At 31.9% G+C, this 21441-nt stretch overlaps 3 protein-coding genes across 3 annotated transcripts; 2 read left to right on the forward strand and 1 right to left on the reverse strand.

The window, feature by feature from the left end:
- LOC107428580 (high affinity nitrate transporter 2.5) lies at positions 1-2877 on the forward strand. Its single transcript, XM_016039140.4, has 2 exons — positions 1-1602; positions 2345-2877. Exons 1-2 carry the CDS (start codon positions 458-460, stop codon positions 2706-2708), a joined length of 1509 nt encoding a protein of 502 aa, XP_015894626.1. The 5' UTR covers positions 1-457; the 3' UTR covers positions 2709-2877.
- A 3295-nt stretch (positions 2878-6172) lies between these two features.
- Positions 6173-9195, reverse strand: LOC107428574 (polygalacturonase At1g48100). The gene is made up of 8 exons (XM_060813707.1): positions 8879-9195; positions 8653-8781; positions 8407-8558; positions 8253-8304; positions 7959-8166; positions 7405-7486; positions 6822-6930; positions 6173-6702 (listed from the first exon to the last, which is right to left on the reverse strand). Exons 1-8 carry the CDS (start codon positions 9146-9148, stop codon positions 6301-6303), a joined length of 1404 nt encoding a protein of 467 aa, XP_060669690.1. The 5' UTR covers positions 9149-9195; the 3' UTR covers positions 6173-6300.
- Positions 9196-16423: 7228 nt separating this feature from the next.
- On the forward strand, positions 16424-20033 carry LOC107428567 (cysteine-rich receptor-like protein kinase 3). The gene is made up of 7 exons (XM_016039118.4): positions 16424-17305; positions 17863-17976; positions 18060-18199; positions 18304-18517; positions 18625-18856; positions 19051-19195; positions 19314-20033. Exons 1-7 carry the CDS (start codon positions 16537-16539, stop codon positions 19641-19643), a joined length of 1944 nt encoding a protein of 647 aa, XP_015894604.3. The 5' UTR covers positions 16424-16536; the 3' UTR covers positions 19644-20033.
- Positions 20034-21441: the final 1408 nt, after the last annotated feature.

Here is a 21441-nt window from a genome sequence, read left to right on the forward strand (position 1 = left end):
AGATATGAAAATCAGAAGCTCAAAAACATGCCTTTTTTAATATGCAAAGGGCAACCTATGGCGATTACAGTTCTCCAAGTCACAGTCAAAAATACGAAACAAAATAACTCTTTTTTTTTTATTTAACTTTTATTTGCATCTTAGATCATCCTGTATTGCTTCATAAACCTTCCCAATAATTTTATACTATATCCTAGTCTAGAAGAAAATTCCACGCAAAAAAAAGGGTTAAAAAAAAAAAAAAAAGAGTTTTAATTTAGACAACTTTTTGGCATTATATAAGTTCAGCCAAAAACATCTTCGACAACCCATCTTTGTTTTTTCTGCCATAAAAGAGTGGGGAAGGTATGAACTGGAGGCATTAGTCTAGAGAGACCCTGAATACTACTACGGGGTAAACCGTATTTAGTGCTTCTCCAAATCTGATATCTAAATTCTTCATCTTCAACCATCCAATATGGAAGTGGAAAGCACTACCAAAGAAACTGAGAGTCAAAAGTTTGCTCTTCCGGTGGACTCGGAACACAAGGCCACTGAATTCAGATTATTCTCGGTGGCCAAACCCCATATGCGTGCATTCCATCTGTCTTGGGTTTCATTCTTTTCATGCTTCGTCTCCACTTTTGCCGCACCTCCCCTCATTCCAATCATACGTGATAACCTTAATCTCACAGCAACAGATATTGGCAATGCAGGGATTGCATCGGTGTCAGGTGCAGTCTTTGCCCGAGTTGCCATGGGGACTGCCTGCGACCTGTTTGGACCACGTCTGGCCTCTGCTTCACTCATCCTCCTCACTGCTCCTGCAGTTTACTTCACTGCAATGGCTTCTTCTCCCGTCAGTTTCCTCCTCGTGAGGTTTTTCACAGGCTTCTCACTGGCCACTTTCGTGTCGACCCAGTTCTGGATGAGCTCTATGTTTTCTGCTCCTGTAGTCGGCACTGCCAATGGTGTTGCGGGTGGATGGGGCAATCTAGGCGGTGGCGCAACGCAGCTGATCATGCCGGTTGTATTTTCCGTCATCCGTGACGTTGGAGCTGTCAAATTTACAGCTTGGAGGATTGCGTTTTTCATACCTGCCCTTTTTCAAATGTTATCAGCATTTACCATATTGATCTTCGGCCAGGATATGCCGGATGGGAACTTCTATGGCCTGAAGAAATCTGGAGACAAACCGAAAGACAAATTCTCAAATGTATTTTACCATGGTGTCACAAACTACAGAGGGTGGATTCTAGCACTGACTTATGGATACTGCTTTGGGGTAGAGCTGACAATTGACAACATAATAGCGGAGTACTTCTATGACAGATTCAATTTGAACCTTCATACTGCTGGAATGATAGCGGCGAGTTTTGGGTTAGCAAATGTGGTTTCAAGACCTGGTGGAGGCATTCTCTCGGATCTAGTCGCTAAGAGGTTCGGGATGAGGGGACGATTGTGGGCTTTGTGGCTTGTGCAAACTATAGGAGGTGTGCTCTGTGTGATTCTTGGACTGGTGGGATCGTTAAGTGCATCGATTGTGGTGATGATTTTATTCTCTATGTTTGTCCAAGCTGCCTGTGGACTTACTTTTGGGGTGGTTCCTTTTGTCTCTCGAAGGTACATACCCTACAATTACTTTTTGCTTGGCTAAGTTTTTGATAAATCATTGCTGTTCTGTTTTCTAGTTCTTTTTTCCGGGACAAAATTTGTTAAAAGTCTTCTATCTTGCAAAATTACAAGTGCATCTTCGAACACACAACCAATTCTTAAAGAACTGTGTCCCAAAAAAAAAAAAAAAAAAAAAGAAAAAAAAAAAAGGGCAAAGCAATATTATGTAGTCTGTTATTTAGGATTATTGTACTTTCCAATAAGGCATTCAGTAGCTAAGATGATTTGTTACTCAAAAAGAACCCCATACTCTTAAACTTTTACAATTAGAAAGCGACATGTATGGAATAGACAAAGTACAAAAACAAGCAACCTAAAACTATTCCAATTTGAAGAGGTCAACGATATTAATGTCCAAAGAGATGATTAACAGTATATGCAACCAAATCATGAGTTGAGTTAATGTTCATTTGATTAACAATTTTGGTTTCTCTAAGTCCGGATGAAAAGCTAAAAATTCTAGTCATTTAACTTTTAATTTGTTACATGGATGTCATCTGAAGGATGAAGCCCAAAGTCTATATAATTTCTAAAAAACTTACAATGTTTTTTAGCATTTGCTTATTAGGAATCACGTAACCATACATACACACAAGAGTTGGTCAAACATATTCATACTTCATGAAATATATATATTACCCAAAGTATTTAATTTTTACCTGTTTCATCAATATATTTTTCCATTTTTCAGGTCACTGGGGGTGATATCTGGTATGACAGGCGGTGGAGGAAATGTAGGAGCAGTTCTGACCCAACTAATCTTCTTCAAAGGATCCAGATACTCAAAAGAAAGAGGTATAACTCTGATGGGTATTATGATCATATTCTGTAGCCTCCCAATAGCTCTTATATACTTCCCGCAATGGGGTGGGATGATTTGTGGTCCATCATCTGAAAAGAAAACCACAGAAGAGGAGTATTACATGTCTGAATGGACTGCAAAGGAAAGAGAGAAAGGTTTTCATGAGGCAAGCATGAAATTTTCTGAGAACAGCAGAAGTGAAAGAGGCAGGAAGGTGGATTCCGTAACCAGGCCCGATGAGGCCTTACCTTAAGTTTGTTTTTAACTAGTTCATGAACGGGCTAAACTTTCTACAAACCCCACTTTCTCATTATGCAAGCAATATATGTTTATATATAGCTTTTGAATCAATGTATGTTTATATATAGCTTTTGAATTCAGACCTTCTTTAACTTTATGAAACTATTCATAATGGTGTTGAAGATTGCAAGTTGTCAAATCAAACCTCTCCCCACCTCTCCTGTAAGTAAAAGCATCCATATATGTGTGGCATTTAGTTTCTAAGCTAGTAGAATTAATGTGTATTTATAAAGATATGAAATGTTGAACAATATTGCTCATTATATTGCTTTCCAAGAATAATCATCTCAACAACCACACATTAGGCCAGTAAGCCTCTAGTTAATTGGGCTGAACTGAAAGGTCTTCTTTGTCCTGAGAAGTAAGAGAAAAATTAGCCATCAAAGCAATTTCACTTAAAATTTTATATTTTTGGCCACGCTTACTTGAAAGCTTTCATGTTTTTTTATTACTTGAGGCATTTACATTGCTCCTATGCATACCGATAATTTTCAAAAAACATGAAAGCTTTCGAGTAAATGTGGCCAAAAATATAATTTATCAAGTGAAATTTCTTTGATGGGCTAATGATTCCAATACAAGATTATACTAATAGCAATACCAAACATAGAAGATGGTTGTAATTTTGGACGGTGGATGGGCTTTTTGATTTCTCGCTGGTTGTTCAACAAAGTAAAACCCATTTTTGGCACAGAAAACACAGTAGATACAAATTTCAGAAACAAAAACAAAATGATAACAATGAAAAAAAAAAAAAAAAAAGAAAAAAAAATCCTAAGCTTCTCTAAAATTAACGAGAATGCAAGTAAAGTTGACACATGGCTTTGCACATGCAACATGCCTCGTGCTAATCAAATCCATAATCATAGATAAACCCTCGTGTTCCAGCTCCCAGACAGCCCATTGAGGAATATTTTGCTGCTTTATCAGAAACCTCCACAATTGAACCAAAAAAACTACAAGGAATTTAGAATATCAACCATATTAATAAATAACAAAAACAAAAATCCAATTCAAGGTTTTTTTCTTGTTTAAAAAAAAAAAAAGAAAAAAAGCTCATCCATGTTGGTTTTCGGGTTTAGTTCTGGCACGGGCCATGTTATTTTGGAGTTGAGAATGGTTGTTGAATCGGGCCTAGCTCAGTATCTAATCTAAAGTAAGTAATATACGTAGAAACAGAAATTTTTCACTTTTTTCTCTAATGTACATAATTATTGAAATGGCTCTACATTACGAACACTTGTATAAAAGGTGTTACAGAAATAAGCTTTCTGAGACAGAAAGAGAGAAATCAAAAAGGTTTGCAGAGAGAGACACTAACTCAATTTCACAACTCATTAAGCTTTTTTATGAATTGGGTTTTATTTGTTTTTTAATTTTCAGGAGTAGGCGTGCGCATCTAGACCCTTAAAAAGGATTAGGATGCGGTGGTCGGTGCACGCACCCAGCATATCCCAACACTACCCCTGTACCTTAACCACCGTCACAGCCACCACCACCATCACAAGCACCTTTTGACACTTCCACCTAACTCAAAAAGATGGGGGTTGCACCCATTCCAATTGGGTCTGTCTCCAAACTGTATTCTGTATATTTATATGTACAAATAATTTTGGTATATAGTGAATTTACATGTATACAAATATAGACAGTGTCTCTCCCCGGAAAAATATTAAAATTTTCATATAGATTATATGTAATTAGTATTATGGGCACGCATGCCAAGACCACCATAACAAAATTGTATATGTATATATTTAAAAAAATGGTTTGCTCGTGAATGATTAATACTTGCTAATAGCCATTAGCTAGAGTTTTTTACAGCATGCTCTGTCATGAATGAAGGGAATAATGCTTTTAACAATTGAGTGAACCATATGGTTGGTGCGGGATGAATGCTCGCATTCAGTTTGCAGGTATTACTTTTGACTTTTGAGAGACATTCGCTTTAGTATGGTTTTTATTACTATTTTCTGATCCAAGATACTTTCAATTTGATTGTCGAAGTTCATGTACTCCTGAAATATATTAAAATTCATATATAAAGATAATATTTTTGACACACAACTTTCATAAATGTTCAATATAAGTACAAGTCATAAAATGGTCAAAGTACCTTGTTTCTTTACATAAAATTGTTGTTTAAAAGGCTACATCCAATAAAATCATCGATTCGTACAAGTGACGATTGTTAAATACAGATGACAATTATAGATGCATCCAATGGCTAAGTATTTATCCTCATTTAAATAAACAAAGAATCTGGGCAAGAAAATTATTTTATATATAATATCCTAGGAAGTTGTTTACATTGTTAATAGTGATAACTATACTTGGATATTTTCAACTTTTCATGATTTTATAATTTAATATTCTTAATTTTTTGATTTAACAATTCAAGCTTTGATTTTTTTAATTTGTTATAATTTGAATTTTATTTGACTTTTAACTACAGAATTTAACTAATATTTGTTATATTAATTTTCAAACTATAAAATATTAAAACTATTTTTAATATTTTACATTTTAATATCTACCGTTTGTTAAAAAAATAAAAAATAAAATGTTAAAATGATTATAATATTAAATTATATCAAATTTCAAATTAGAAGATATTAAGAATTTAAATTTTTAAAATTAATTTTAAAATTTTATATTTTTAATATTTTTTATTTTAAAATTTGATACAATTTAATATCAATCATTTAAAATGGTTTTTAAACTCTATAAATCAAAAGTAAACAAAGTTAAAATTGTAATAAACTAAAAAAATATCTAAATTGTTAAATTAAAAAAATTAAGAATCTAAAATACAAAACTCTAAAATTTGAAAGTATGAAAAATATAATTGATCGTGTTAGTATATATGTTTATGATGTCGAAGGTATGAAAAATGTAATCAATCCTTGTTAATATATATATGTTTAGAAATTTGATTGATCTTCTCTTTTCTTTTTGTTAAATAATGGACTCTAATCCGTGAATTTTAAAATTCAAATATACGGTTAAAGATGGAACAGAGTCTATAAAACCTTTTCACAAATTAAAAAACTAATGATTCTTGTTAAAAGTGCACAATCTCACAATATGGGCATCATTCAGTCCCCTACCTCAAAGTCAGTGTCATGGTTCATTCTTTGACTAAAATAGCTCAAGCTTGTGCTGTAACTTTGGGAAGCTTTTTGCTTTCTAATTTCTTTCTTTTCTAACTTTTTTAATTAGGGAATGAATTGAAGACTCTGCTTTCCACATCCCTATTAAGCCGCTCTACAGACTAGTACAGTCCACTAAACCTAGTACAGTTTAAACTTTTTCTTTTTGTTCTTAATTACAACTTGCAACTAACAAACTTCTAAATTCACAAATCAGAACAACAATAAACATTTTTTTATTCGAAACACTAACTGAAAAGCCCATAAGAATAAAACAAAAATTTACACATCATCACCTTCCCACAGTGGAAAAAAAAAAATTGCAGAAGGGAAGCTCCTAGAAGGAGGAAATATAACGAAGCCACTACAACCTTGAATCATAATCTAGACAACTTAACAAACATGTTCATGTGACTTTTCTATTCTCTTTACTGGATCACCATTTTTTCCCAAGCAATAGTCAATGCTTGAAGGAAGTAAAGGGGCCTGTGACTTCCCATAAGTATTCCAACACAAAGCTTGATGAAATCCTCGATACCCAGGTGAGGGTTTGAGCTGAATATCAATAAGATCAACATCTGTGCATGGAATTTCATTGCTACAGACAAGGTGAATTGGCTGCACTGAATAAGTCCCAATTATTCTATCATATTTCACACCTCTTATTCCCACGGCCCCTGTTTGGTTCTTGCAAAACTTCTTGTCACAATAGAACTGGTCTATCATAATTGGAATCTTCACATCTGAAACTTGGACATTGAGAAATGACACATTCTTCACAGATCCAATGCCCCCCTATAAAAAATGAAGTAATTAAAACAATTATGGTATGACGTTAAAAAAAAAAAAATAATAAATACTAAATTGAAGTTACTTGGTCTGATCATATTCAATAGTATTCATAATTTTGTTACCTGCCAGGTCTTGATCCTTACTCCTGTTAGAGAGTTTTGAATTGAGATGTCCTCTACTATGATATTGGAAACACATGCAACAGTTTTGTCTTTTCCTAGGCCTCCTATGCTGTACCAAACAAGTTCAAACCAGGATTAAGTCTCTTGGAAAGTTTTCAAAACAAAGCAAAAGAAACGCTAAAAATTAAGGATTCGTTTGATAACTTTTTTATTTATTTATTTTTTTTTTTGGGGAGGGAAAATTAAGCGTACATGAATAATAAATGACAACTATAATAGCTACTTATAATGACAAAAAAAGAAAAAAGAAAACAAACTTTATCAAAATGAACCTTATTTTATAAACAGTTTGAAATGGTTTCAATTTAATGTTTATGTTTTTCTTTTGCTTCAAGCTCGTAGCAAAATGTGAAGTCCAATTAACTAAAACCTTTAAGAAAAACTGAAAATTGAAAATATAAAACCCAAAAGACAAACATTACCAAATGACATATTAGATTTGGTAAATCATTCTTAGTATTTTATATTATAAGATAATATTGATTAGGTGTATATATATATATATATATATGTATATATATACCTGATACCATGTCCTGGGCCACAATTAATATGATGGATATGAACATTTGAGCAACCAGTTTGTATGGAAACACAGTCATCTCCTGATAAAAGAGAAAAGCCCAAATACCGAAAATTAATACTAAATATATAAGAATAATATAATTTGTGGCCAATAAATATTCGCATCTAGTACTAACATATGTGGCTAATAAATATTCGCATCTAGTTCTTGGTCTAATTAATACTTAATGCCAGGCCCACAGAGTCACCAGTGAAAAAAGTTAGTTTGTATTCCTACTTTTTGTTCGTGCCCGTTTCAAAAGTTAGTTTGGTGACAGTTTACCGTTTTGAGAGACTTCGAGCCAACTATTTTTTCCTTTTTGTCTCTTTTTAAAAAAATATTTTTTCTTGAACTGCTATACTTTGCTGTAAACTATATAAGTGCGTAATGCACCAATATAGGCCCTGACTATTTTCAGGCAAAGCCATTGAAAAAAATAAACAAATAGTTTGCAGCAATTTAATGCCCTCACTATTTTCTTTTAGTTTAACATACAGCTTTAATAATCTCACCACATCCAAAATTGGAGTTGTGAATTTCAACATCTTGGGTATTCTGCAAATGAATGCCATCTGTGTTTGGACTGCTCTCTGGGGAAGATATGGTAATGTTGTCAACTTTAATCCCTCTGGAACTGTCAAATTTCAGATGGCACTGAGGGCTATTTGTGATTTTAATATCTCGAACTGTAACATCATAGCTTGAGTAGAATCTCAAAGCCTGAAAAAGAAAATGTACAGAATTTAATATCATTCACATTAGTTTCTATAAATCAGAAAGTTTATGAAAGTCCAATGGAGCTTTACAGTGGGTTTCATGTCAGGGATGTGCTTGGAGTTCTTCTGCAAAAAATAAATGCATTTTCACAGGTCAGAAAGAAGAGAAAATTTAAAGCCGTAGAAGAAAATAAGTTTATATAATGTCATGGGACTAATTACCTGAACTTTGTAAATTTGCTGAGAGGAGTATTTCCACCAACTGTAGCCTTGGCCATCAACAATACCAGTTCCTTTAATGGTGAAGTTTTGGACCCATTTGAAGTTGATCCATTGAAATAAACTTGATTTTGGCCAAGAGCCTACGTTTGGTGGAGCTAATAGAGTACCATCTATCTGTTTCAGAGTCAGTATACTGAAAACTCAGCTCCAATTATATGAATAACAAATCAATTAAAAATAAATAAATAAATAAGAGAAAGCTAGAAACCTGAAGAACAAGGTTTGGCATGCATGGTCCTTGAAGGGTTATTGGCTTAAGAAAGAACTGAAAATTTGATGGTATTTCTATAGTAGCACCAGAAACTTTGCAGGCAGCTTTCCATGCTGCTATAATTGCCTGGTTTTGACATTTTCTCAAAACAATTAGAGCTCTACAAAAATACTAAACCAAAACATTTGCATGCAAAAGTCCCTTGCCATTGTACTATTATTACCTTGGAATCGTCGGAAACTCCATCGCCTTTAGCCCCGAAAGACATGACATCGAAAATGGTGGACCGGGTCGGATAATGAGGAAGTGGAGCCGGTGCAGGTCCAGGACTATTCCGATTTCCATTGCCATTCCTATCATTCTGGTGCTTGTGTGGCTTGCTCTTTTTGACTCTGTACTTTCTTGCCTCCACTGAAATTACGGAAAATGTGATGAACAATATTCCCAAAAAGACTACAAAAAGCAGAAGGGAGAAATTCCTGTTTCTTTTCATCTCTATAAAGTTTTCAAACTCTTCTTCAACAGAGAGACTCTCTAATCTAGAAGAGTTTCAACAAGCAGTACTCTGTTTTGAGCAGGGGAAGTAAGGTAGTTATAAACAGTTCACTTTGCTTTCATTTACCCAAATAGCCTTTGTTTGTGTCCAAAATTTCATTCATACCCTTGAATTATATTGCTTTTTTAGGCATCTATACCACTTTCAAATACGTACCTCTTGTTCTAAAAGTACAAAGGTGGACTTGCACTATGGACATATTTAATATTTTTGTGTGTTGGATAATGTACAGCGTATATGTAGCAACTTAGTTCTTTTTTAAGATACTCATTTAAAGTTAGATTAAGCAATTCGATCCTTGAAATAATCACAGCCTTGTTTATGTTTTTCTTCATGAGTCCAATGGGGAATGAGTCATAATTAACATCCATCTTGTTACTTTTAAATCTATGCTTTTAACTTTATTTATGAAATCTATTATGATGTTTAATTTTTCATTTTAGTCATAACAATTTATAAATAATTCTACTTTTTTTCTTTTTTTTTTCGTTTGGTTTTGGCAATTTGCAGAATTAGAAATTAGATTCCAAATAATTCTACTTTAAGTCTAGTTAAAACCTTAAATGAAAGTTTTTTGTTTGTCGTTTTATTTCTAAACCACATTACAATATTCTTAATCTAATGCATATGATATTACTTGCATTTGGATGTAGGTCTAAATCCAAACCAATTAAAGTCTATAATATTCTGTATGATTGTTTGTTTTCCTTTTTTGGGGGGCTATTATAAGGTGCAATAGGACAGTATAAGATGACATTTCATAGCATATATATATATATATATATATATATAAAAGAAACTGATAGCTAAATTGCATAAATCATTGATGGGTTGGTATATACCATTTAGTCTGTTTGTTTATGATTTATTTCTCATCATCGAAAATTATTGTCTTTTAAGGGCTATCCATTAACTTGTTTGGTGATAAATGGATTAGAAAATTTCTATTAGAAAATGAATTGGATAACTTTTTTTAATCCTTCATTTCGCATTATAAGGAAACTGCCTGAAATTTTAAGCGTAATGATCTGGATTCCTACTTGCCTTGAGAAAAGACAGTTTTAGTCTTTGTTATTACCTTATTACAGTATACTAATCTGGAGGGCTAGAATTGCCATTTCATGTTATGATTCAATTACACATACGTATATACATATATATATATACATCTGACCACATTTTATGATCAGGTTAATAAGGTCATTATAATGATCCTATTAATAAAACCCTCAATACCAATTTTGATTATACGTAATTAATGAGATATATTACTAATTATATGTAATCGGGATGCTAGTAGATAAATATTATATATATATATATGTTGAAGTGAAAATGTGTCCACATCACAAGTGCTTGTTTTCCAAATATGATTCCAAAGGTAAAAAGAGGGTAGGCGGTGATAGGTTTCAAGTTCCAGAGAAATATAGAGTTGGGCATTTAGACCAGTCACCAAGTGAGGGGCATGTTTTAGGCTTTTCATTATGTTTATACCAAACTTTTTCGTAGGGTTTTGAATGCAGAGGATTTCCTACAAACCAAACCTATAGTCAAAAGGAATGATGGAAAAAGGACAAGAAGTTGCAAATTTATATGCCAAAAAAAAAAAAAAAAAAAGGGCAGAAAGAAAGAAAGAAAGAACTTTGTATCACCCTTAAATTATTAACATTAAATATAACAGAATCACAGCTTTTTTTTTTCTTGTTTTTTTCAAAGCAAATTAATTGTTGGAAACCCAGTTAGAGATTCCTGTGGAAATAGCTTTATGATAAATCACAGAAGGTGGTTAACACGTTCATCTGCAAAAAGAAATGAAAAGCGAAAAGAGAGACAAAAGTGAAAGCGCTTTGTACAGTGATTATAGTTCAATAGTTGTAAAAGGGGCAGCAAAAAATGCTAAAAAGAGTATAAGCCTGTCTGTGTCTTGTTGTTAGCACGCCGTGGGCCACTTGTGGGACCGGTCGGTGCTATTATTCCGCTGGCACTGCTCTCTCTCTCTCTAATGGAACTCGGTTGGTAACTCTGATCTAGCCCCCCCTATCTCTCTCTCTCTCTGTGTCTCACACCAAGCTCTCTTATATATGAATTCCAACTTGGTTCAGGGTTTACATATTCTGCTTTTCTTGATTAGAAATTGGAACAGAATAAGACAGAAAACTCCATGAATGGCTGTTTTACTAGTGCTTGGCTTTAAGTAATTATTATTTTTTAAGATGGAATTGCTGCCCTTTGTATTTTAAGATTGGACAAAATGTACACCAGTTTCTCAGTGCTATACACAAACCTAATCCAACTAATGATGTTGGTTAATACTAGAGATCTAAGTTGCTCATTAAAAGATTAATTAGCTTGAAATTTCTAATTTATTTTTAGTACTATCCCTATTAGTATATTTTGCCATTAAATTTTGATCAAAGTCCACAGAGAATGTTTACAGACAAAATTCCATGCAAATGTTAATCACCTCTTCTTGGAAATCGATGGAACCCCTTGAAAACCATCATGGTTTGCTGAGTTGAAGAATCCGGGGTTTGCCCAAATTTCTTGTTGGTTCTTCATGGCCCAGAAGATTTTAGAGCGGCCTTACAGATCCTAACTGTAAATGGGCCAGATTATATTTGACATCTAAAACCTGAGCCCCATATAATTTATAAAGTTGGTGGTGTGGCTTATCGTTATCATGGCGGCCTAATCTTTCAAACATTGTCTTTGCATCTTTTCGGCGAAAATCGTTAGCTTTGTTATCTCACCAGCCCCAAGCCCCTCTTTAGATGTAGGTACTTCTTTGGTAATAATTTAGATCTAGTATTTTTACTTACTAGGATATCTCCCTTCCATTCATGAAATCTAGTCAAACTCACAAGGAAAGTAACATATGAATTTGTTAAACTTTTAATACTAATATTTTTTTTATTATCTACAATAATTTTCTTCTTTGTTTTGATATTTTAAAGTTACAATCTAAATAATTATGAATGACTTCCCAACCAATTTCATTTAACAAAATTTTTAATACCAAATAATATTCGGCATCATATCAAAATTTTTAACAATTTAGTTGTCATATCATTTAGTACTTAAAGTTTTGTTAATTCGTTTGATACTCTTAAGATTATCTAATATAAAATTATCAAATTGGATCATAATAGGACATCTAGAGGTCAAACACCGTATTGATGTGCGGGAGTGTCTAGCTGATGCCAACAAAAACAAAATGAAATAATAAAATACTCAAAAGAAAATAAAAAATTAAAATAAATAAATTTGTATTTCATAATAAAGAAAAACAAATTAAAATAACACTATTTGTAACACAAGCAGCGATGATGAATAATAAGGTCATATATGTTTATAATAACAATTAAATTGAATTAAAAAAAAATGACAATGTAATTGACTGTGGATTTACTTATGAATGTAGGTTTTTACTTCTAAAAAGTAAAAAAACGAAAAAAAAAATTAATCAAATAAATTAAAGCCTAAATAACTTTTGCTTCTATCTTTTCATGAGTTACAAGCTCTTCTAAAAAACTTTCACTCTAAAAATCTATTTTTGAGATTTAAAAGCATTTGAAAAATCGTGCAAAACATTGCTTCGTTACCGTCATGTAAATAGTAGATTCCATTTTTTACTCGTAATCCTCTCATACCAATACACTATAAATACAAATAATATTTTTGTCCAGTTTTGTGCGACGGGCAGTTGATGACTTAGACTTTCCCCACACTCATCATCCCAATTTCACATGGTTGCAGGGGTGGATCAACTCGGTGGGTTTAAATTGTGTTTATGCTGTTGACACTGAAAGTCAAATATCAAATTGTAGATCTCTTAAAAATCTATATATATATATATATATATATATAAACTTTTGGATGGAATCCACACACCTATATGAAAATAATAATAATAATAATAAAAATTATGCATGGTGTATTGAAGCTTTTCTTCTCAAAAACTGCTCAAGGAGTTTAAACCTCACACAAATGGTGGCCCAAAAAAGATATTATTTCATTTATACCCTTTAAAGTCTAGATTAAATTCAAAAACATTCTTTATCCTTCCAATAAATTATCTACATCTTCTTATGGCAATATAAATAACCCTTATACTCTGTTATATTACCTTTAAATGTTTTATTCTTCTTTTTCTTTTTTGTAAAAATTATTTTTTTAATGATTTTGCAAAAATTAATTTGAAAATTTGAAATTTATATTTTAACTAATTTTATTTAAACTATGTGATAGAGCACAATCCACAAAAGTTAAACAACGTATGGATAGAACCAACAATCTTTCATAAGTATAAAGCGGATCCATCATATACCATAATTATCTTACGTATAAATCCCATAATCAAGCTTAAATTCAAACTAAATGAATAAGAGTTGATACCATAAAATCATCATAGCCTAAACCCCAAATCTTAAAATCATAAGCTTAGAACAAGATCAAATCACCAAAAGCCGAATAAAAACCTATTAATCCATAAACAGTCTCTAAACAATAATTCAATTCTTTATTCAAATGATAACATCTAAATATGAAAAATTATAAGGATACTGTACATATGCATAAGTAACTGTGATTAAAACAATTTCATAAAATAATAATGAAAAACCATTCTAAACTCATTGAAAAATTAACAAAGAAAATACTGATACTATTAGATTTTCAAAAACCTTCAATTAATGTTCAATTTGTTTCTCTTTTAAGAAATTTTGTATTTATTTGAAATATTACAGATTAAAACTAGACACTTTATATACTCCTATAAAATTTTAAAAGCCAAAAAAAGGTAGAAAACATGGTAAAATTAAATTTAGTATCTAATTGACCGAAACTGAAAATCAGCATTTTACAGGGAGTCCGTTCTACATAAAAATTCATTGAAAATAAAATATAATTAAAAAAACAGTAATATTTTATAGAGTTTAACTCTATATAGTAATAATTATATATAAAAATTATTAGGTCAACTAAACGTCGAAAACTATTTTCAATTGAATTTTATTCTTTACTAAATGGACTAGAAAATAAATTCAGGCAGCTGGATGTAGGTAACTCAGAAAATCACCACTGCCACAATATAAAGAATTTGGAGCTAATTATTTTTATAATAATATTAGACATATATATAATAAAGTATACAAATTTTCAAATAAAAATAATTTCGTTTAGATCTATTTTGAAATTTTTACATATGAACCATACTGAAATTGCACAGAAAAACCAGACAGAATGCATAAATTCAAAATTTTGTAATAAATTGAAAATAGATCCAAATCAACCCACATAAATTTCTACGGATTCATAAACATGTCTATTTTCATTCATATAAATTGTAATCCCAAAATAAACTTTTAAATATTTTAAATAAATTCAAACAATCACTCTATACAGATCTCCATATAAATTCCAGATTAGGATTTCAACAATAATATTTCGAATTAGCCTTAATCAATGCTTCAATAACCCCAAAATATCTCAAAAAATCTCATATAACATAAAAGGATTAAAAAAAAAAAAACCAATCTTGATCAACCTCAAAGATTTAGGATCTACCTTCCTATGCTCCAAAACTTGATCAGGAATCGGAATCTCCAAAAATACTGGATATCTAATAATCTTAAATGGATACCAAAATCCTAAATTAAGATCGGAAGCCCTTAATATTAACCCTAATAGCTTTTAGGACTAGAAGAAAAAAAGAAATAAAAAGAAGAAGAAGACTTACCTGATACTCTAGCGGTGCAAAGTTGAAAACAAAGTAAAGGTAAAATGTATTTTTTTTCTTCCTTTTTATAAAACCAAAAATAGATTAAATACCTTTTTTTTTTTCAATTTCTTAATAAAATTGAAATATCAAATCTACTATGATAAAAACTCTATTTTTTTCTTTTCTTTTAAAAAAAACAATTATAAAACCTTTTTTTTAAATATATATATATATTACCCGTATATTACATCAAGTAAATAAAATTTAATTAAAATATAAAAAAAGAAACTTTGATGTCTTCAAATTAATTATTACAAAAAAAGAAGAAAAAAAGAAGAAGAAGAATATAACTTTTAAACGCAAATCAATGTTACTAAGGGTACAAGGATAATTACATTATCACCAATGAATGTGGATGATTTATTAGGTACTTAAGGGATATTTTTGTATTTATCTCATAAATGAAATATTTCCAAAACAATTAAAAAAAAATTTAAAATTTAAAATTAGTTGGCTCTAATATCATTGTTTTATTTATCCCAAACCTTAATATTTTTTATTTTATTTTTTTGGTTATGAAAATAGTGGATTCCACTCGTAATCCTCTCATAGCAACACGCTACAAATACAATAATGTTTTCGTTCAATTTATGTGAAAAGCAGTTGATGATTTTTGACTTTCCCCACACTAATTACGACGGGTCAATCCTAGTTCACATGGTTATGGTGGTTGATCCACTCGTGTGCTTTAAATTGTGTTTATCCTGTTGACATTATAAGTCATACATCAAATTGTCGAGCTCTTAAAAACCAAAAAAACTTTGATACATTGGATGGAATTCGTACATCTATATATAAACAAAGATGTATAGATTTCATGTGCTGAAGCTTTTTTTCTTCAAAAATTGATCACAGAGCTTAAACTTCCCACAATCGACAAAAAGAGAAAAAAACGAGTATAAAATGTTACATTAGTTGGCTCTAATATCATTTTTTTTGTTAATGCTTGTGGTCTGAATACTGTCTCTATAATTTAGTCTAACTTTACGGCCACATTTTGTTACCCACTACAACTTAAAAAAACAAAAAAGAAATATAAATATTAAAAAAATACTAAAAATTTACCTTTTACAATTACACATCCAATAAAAAAAGTAATTATCTCTTTTTCTTCATTCGGTGTTAAAAAAAATGAAAAAAAAAAAAAATCAACTTGTAATTGAGGAGGAGGATCTTGTTGAACCCAAGATCATAAAGCGCGTTAAAACTTGCTGGATTTTGTCGACAACGAAAAAAGACAGTTTACACTTTCACATTCTGTACGACCTGTCGTTCTCTCCCTTTAATAATTTTAGAACGCGGCCGTCGTTTCAAATCCCAGACGCCACGTCACATTCATCACCATCAATTTTTTAACATTTGTGAACGCAAACTGTGGACCCCACTGTCCTTTACTCGGCATTTCCAATTTCTTAGATTTGGTTTGATTATGATTTTCAGTGCAAGCCTTCCATCTCCGCTCTGGTCACCATCTCCGCTCTACTTTCTATTCTATTCGCTCACGCCTGTCTCTCTCTCTCTCAAAGCTCTTTCAACTTTCTTGGGGATGTTTTCAATGCCCAATATACTACTTGTTCTGCTTCTTTCTCTGTTTTTGCTGCTTCACCATGTCGTTTCCGATCCCAGAGCCACAGAAGCAGCTCTAATATGCAGCAACAACACAGCTTCAACGCAAGAGAGACAAATCTTTGTAGCAAATTTCTTGGCAACCATGGACGTATTGACCCCTTTAATTGGCGGAAGAGGATATGCAGCTGTTGTGAACGGAACGGGGAATACAACAGTTTATTCGTTTGGTGAGTGCATGAAGGATCTTTCTCAATCGGATTGTAATCTCTGTTTCGCACAGTGCAAAACCCAGATTCTCAGATGTCTTCCCTTTCAGAAAGGTACTCGAGGTGGTAGGCTTTTCTACGATGGGTGTTACCTCAGGTACGATGATCATGATTTCTTCAATCAGAGTCTGAGTCTGCAGGATAAAACTGTTTGTGCAAACGATGATTTTGGTGGGAATCTGACTGTTTGGAAGGCTAATGTTATGGAATTGGTGAGGAATTTGAGCTTGGTAGCTCCGAAGAATGATGGGTTCTCTGTTGGGTTGGTGAATCTGAGAAATGTTAGTGTTTATGGATTGGCTCAGTGTTGGGAGCTTGTGAATGGGTCTTTTTGTGAAGAGTGTTTGGCTGATGCTGTTAAAGAAATCAGTTCGTGTTCTTCGAAACAGGAAGGGAGGGTTTTGAACGCTGGTTGTTATTTGAGATTTTCACCGCAGAAGTTCTATTACAATTCTACAATTGGTAATCCTGGAAACGGAGGTGAGTTCCCTGTTTCTTCTTCTTTTTTTTCTTTTTTTTTTTCGTCTGAACTAATTCAATAGCAGTCCATTCCATCCATTTCGAAGATTTTGAATACGGTGTTTTTTCTTAGAAGTGGATATTTTTGACATTTTTGTTTGATTTCAATCCAAGCACTGTATATGAATTAGTCTGAATTATTATTATTATATTTTTTTCCCTCATACATTCCTGAGTGTCCTGTTTACATTGCTAATTTCAATTCAAAGCACTCATTCATTTCAGTACAAATAAATGAATTTTATCTAGTCCTTTTATAAAAGAAAAAAAAGTACAAATACAAATAAGTTTTGAGTATGTGGATATTGTATATGGTGGTAGTTTGTTAATTTCGAAGGCAAATTGACGCCTAAAAGTTAAATCTTGATGAGTTCGTAAACTGTGAAGGTTTATAGTTAGATGTTTTCACGAAAATTCACCATAATCCTAAGTAATTAATACCTCATGACTTGTTGATTTCACCAATAAGTGCTTTATCCATTCCTACTGGTAACATTTGTATGCTAATGTTCTTTCAGGAAACCGCACATTAGCCATAATTTTGGCCGTAGTATCTGCTGTTATTGCTGTTCTGCTTACTTCTGCAGCAGTACTTTTCTTTGTAAGGAAGAAAGTATTGAAAAAGAGAAGAGGTAACTTTGAATTTGATATTCTGCAATGTTATGAGATTTCTATAACTTTGCATTCTAGTAACTTTGTTGCTTTATTGCTTCAGAAAAAAAGCAATTGGGTGCTTTATTGTCCACCGTGACCAAGTCCAAGCTCAACTTTTCATATGAAGTTCTTGAAAGAGCAACCAATTATTTTCATAGTTCAAATAAGCTTGGACAAGGAGGATCTGGTTCAGTTTATAAAGTAATAATGGCTGATTTTCCACATTCTATTCCTATAAGAGAATCAGACTTTTTCTGCATGAGATTGATTAATTAGTTTATTACTTTCTTTATGTCCAATAATAGGGAATTCTATCAGATGGAAAGGCTGTTGCTATAAAGAGGCTTTTCTTCAATACAACACAATGGGTGGATCATTTCTTCAATGAAGTCAATTTGATCAGCGAAATCGATCACAGAAATCTCGTAAAACTATTGGGATGCAGCATTACAGGCCCTGAGAGTCTCCTTGTTTATGAATATGTGACAAATCAAAGCCTTAATGATTACTTTTTTGGAGGTATTCTAATCTCTGAAGTCTGAATTTTGTTTTTTCTCATCCATATGTTAACTTATTGGTTTATTTTTATTTTTATTTTTTTGTTTTTGTTTTTTGGTTGTATTTAGCTAGGAAGAATGAGCCCTTGAGCTGGGACTTGAGGTATAATATCATATTGGGTACAGCCGAGGGATTGGCCTATCTTCACGAGGAATCAAAATTACGAATCATTCACAGAGATATAAAACTGAGTAACATTCTGCTTGACAAAGATTTCTCACCAAAAATAGCTGACTTTGGACTTGCTCGATTATTTCCAGAAGATAAAACTCACATTACCACTGCCGTTGCAGGCACAGTGTAAGTTTTTTCAGAAACTATTGAATTTAATTTTTGTTGTTTGTAAACGAAAGTAGTAAGCATTCTTTCTTCAGCTCTGTTCCCACTTTGGCATTAATAATCATAACTTTTTTAGCATATAATCAATTGCTTTTATCGATCACAATTGCTATTTCTATTTTTTCTCAAAAGTACATCCAAATGTGGTTATGCAGTGGCTACATGGCTCCTGAGTATATTGTTCAAGGCAAGTTGACTGAGAAAGCAGATGTTTACAGTTTCGGAGTAGTTGTCATTGAAGTTGTATGTGGAAAAAGGAATACTTCCTTCTCTCAAAATTCATCTTCTATCCTACAGATGGTAATTTAACTTCTATTCTCTTATTAAAGAAATATATTATCTCCTCCATTGTCAAGCTGCTAGATTTACCAAAAGTTTTGTGTTTTAAACTTTTTCTATTCCTTCTCATTTCATAAAGGTTTGGAACCTTTATGGAACTGGTAGGTTATCTGAAGCTGTTGATCCAATCCTAAATGGTAATTATAGAGTTGAAGAGGCTTCTCGGTTGCTCCAAATCGGGCTACTTTGTGCTCAAGCCTCTGCAGAACTGCGTCCATCGATGTCAACCGTTGTTAAAATGCTCACCGGTAATCATGAAATTCTGCATCCAACACAACCACCATTTATGAATTCCAGTAGTACGGAAATCAGCCCTCGAATTCCCTCGGAAGGTTACCATTCTCAGCCGGATTCAAACACACAATCTTCGGGGAATAGGATAACTGAAAGCTGGATTGAGCCTAGATGAACCAATTTTCTTCTGAAACCATATTATCTTGTTCATTACTTTCATATCCATGAAGATTCAGACTTGAACCCCAACATTTTCCGGGATTTTCTTTCCCATTGTTTCTAGTTCAGTTGGTGAGCAAAATCCCATTTTGTCAAACTGAGAAGACACTACAAGCTGAGCTAGTTTAAATCACAAAGCAGCATACAGAATGATCCATCTCTTGATGAGTCTGTACCATTTGGTAAAATTTTGTGTATAATTCATATTACTTTGAAAATACAGTTCCCTGTAAAGAAATATTCTTTTATAGTAAATTTGAGAATGTACTAATAATACATGTTGTACTAGAAAATTTAAATTATAAAAATCAGCTTTCCACTCAGGCAAGCAGTAGTATATACTGTATACCTTCTTTTTTTTTTTTCTTTTTTTTCTTCTTTTTTTTTTTGTAATTATATATACTGTATACATACTGAGCATTGAAATTGATTTTACATATTGCATATTATTCAAGGTGTTTTTTTTTTTTTTTTCCTGGTAAATATTATTAAAGGTGTTTCTTTGCTAAGACTTGTAGCGTTTAGCTGTTGTATTCTTCTAATAAGATGCTCAACTTGGAGGGAAAATCAAAGATTCTAAATGCTTGTTTGGTTGTATTCTTGCTGCTCTTGGAATCATTCCTTGTTCATTTGGACACTTGACCTTATTGAATTTGATTATTGAGAGAGAGAGTGTTATTTGGTTTAGCCGTGCAGAGGGGTCTAAAATTAATTTGTTGAGACACCTAACGCGTATCACATTATTTTCCATGAAATCACTTCTGTCCTTATTGCAAGTTAACAAAAGAATATATAATATATAACAATATAATATATATTGATTTTGTTTGGTAGCTTCTATATATATGAAACTAGCTTTCCCAGTTATAAAGAAACTAGATTTTGTTATAATGGATTAATGATTTTCAATTTTTCTATTTTGGTTTATCCTGACTGTTAGATTATTTGTTTGCCAGTTTTTTGAACATTTGTTAGTTTATTACCCAGAAATGATACATAGTTGTGTCGTATTTTAAACGAGAAAATTTTCAATGTATCGGTGGTACCAGCTCATCTGGTACCACTTCCAATGCATTGCTGACAGATAGTAAAAAAAGAATCCCATTATTATCTTTTATATTTTATATTTTCTCTTTCCATATTTAATGTTTTTAATATTTAATATTTTAAATAATAATAAAAAATAATAATGAGATTTTTTTTACTATATGTCAGCAATGCATTGAAAATGGTACCAAATGAACTGGTACCATGCACCGAAGATTTTCTCATTTTAAACGGTACAAGTAACAATAGAACACAAGAAGGCGAGAATGCGATCAAGGTGGATTGGGATGAGGTTATCCATTTTTTTCCTTTTTTCTTTTTCATTTTTATTTCTTTTAATTGTATAGACGTACCATCAGAGAAAAATAAATAATTAAAGTTCAGTAATTTTATTTTTAATTAATGGTAATAATAAATAGTATTTTTTGTGATTATGAAAATTTTCATCTATGTTTTGAAGGTTTAAAGGTTTGACGAAAATTTCATTTATACTTTCAAATTTTGAAAAATCATCATTTATCTCTAAAATTATCGTTTACCACCTAAGAGTTGAACACCTAGTTTCAAAATATATGGAAAATAATGATGCAGACGACAAAATAATATGACTAAAAATATTAGATGACTAGCCACAAATAATCTTTAGAAATAAAAATATATAATGATTATATCCTAAGCTAAACAGAGGACAACGACATGGCAATTGG

Source organism: Ziziphus jujuba, chromosome 12, assembly GCF_031755915.1.
Source record: "Ziziphus jujuba cultivar Dongzao chromosome 12, ASM3175591v1".
Taxonomy (NCBI): Eukaryota; Viridiplantae; Streptophyta; class Magnoliopsida; order Rosales; family Rhamnaceae; genus Ziziphus; species Ziziphus jujuba.

Excerpts from the sequence above, each read along its gene's own strand:
- LOC107428580 (XM_016039140.4), top strand. The coding sequence starts at position 458 with ATGGAAGTGGAAAGCACTACCAAAGAAACTGAGAGTCAAAAGTTTGCT. Across the intron at positions 1,603-2,344 it reads GTTCCTTTTGTCTCTCGAAG|GTCACTGGGGGTGATATCTG; the intron begins GTACATACCCTA and ends TCCATTTTTCAG.
- LOC107428574 (XM_060813707.1), bottom strand. The coding sequence starts at position 9,148 with ATGAAAAGAAACAGGAATTTCTCCCTTCTGCTTTTTGTAGTCTTTTTG. Across the intron at positions 8,559-8,652 it reads TGCCAAACCTTGTTCTTCAG|ATAGATGGTACTCTATTAGC; the intron begins GTTTCTAGCTTT and ends ACTCTGAAACAG. Across the intron at positions 8,167-8,252 it reads TCCCTGACATGAAACCCACT|GCTTTGAGATTCTACTCAAG; the intron begins GTAAAGCTCCAT and ends TTTCTTTTTCAG.
- LOC107428567 (XM_016039118.4), top strand. The coding sequence starts at position 16,537 with ATGTTTTCAATGCCCAATATACTACTTGTTCTGCTTCTTTCTCTGTTT. Across the intron at positions 17,977-18,059 it reads AGTATTGAAAAAGAGAAGAG|AAAAAAAGCAATTGGGTGCT; the intron begins GTAACTTTGAAT and ends TTATTGCTTCAG. Across the intron at positions 18,518-18,624 it reads TAATGATTACTTTTTTGGAG|CTAGGAAGAATGAGCCCTTG; the intron begins GTATTCTAATCT and ends GGTTGTATTTAG.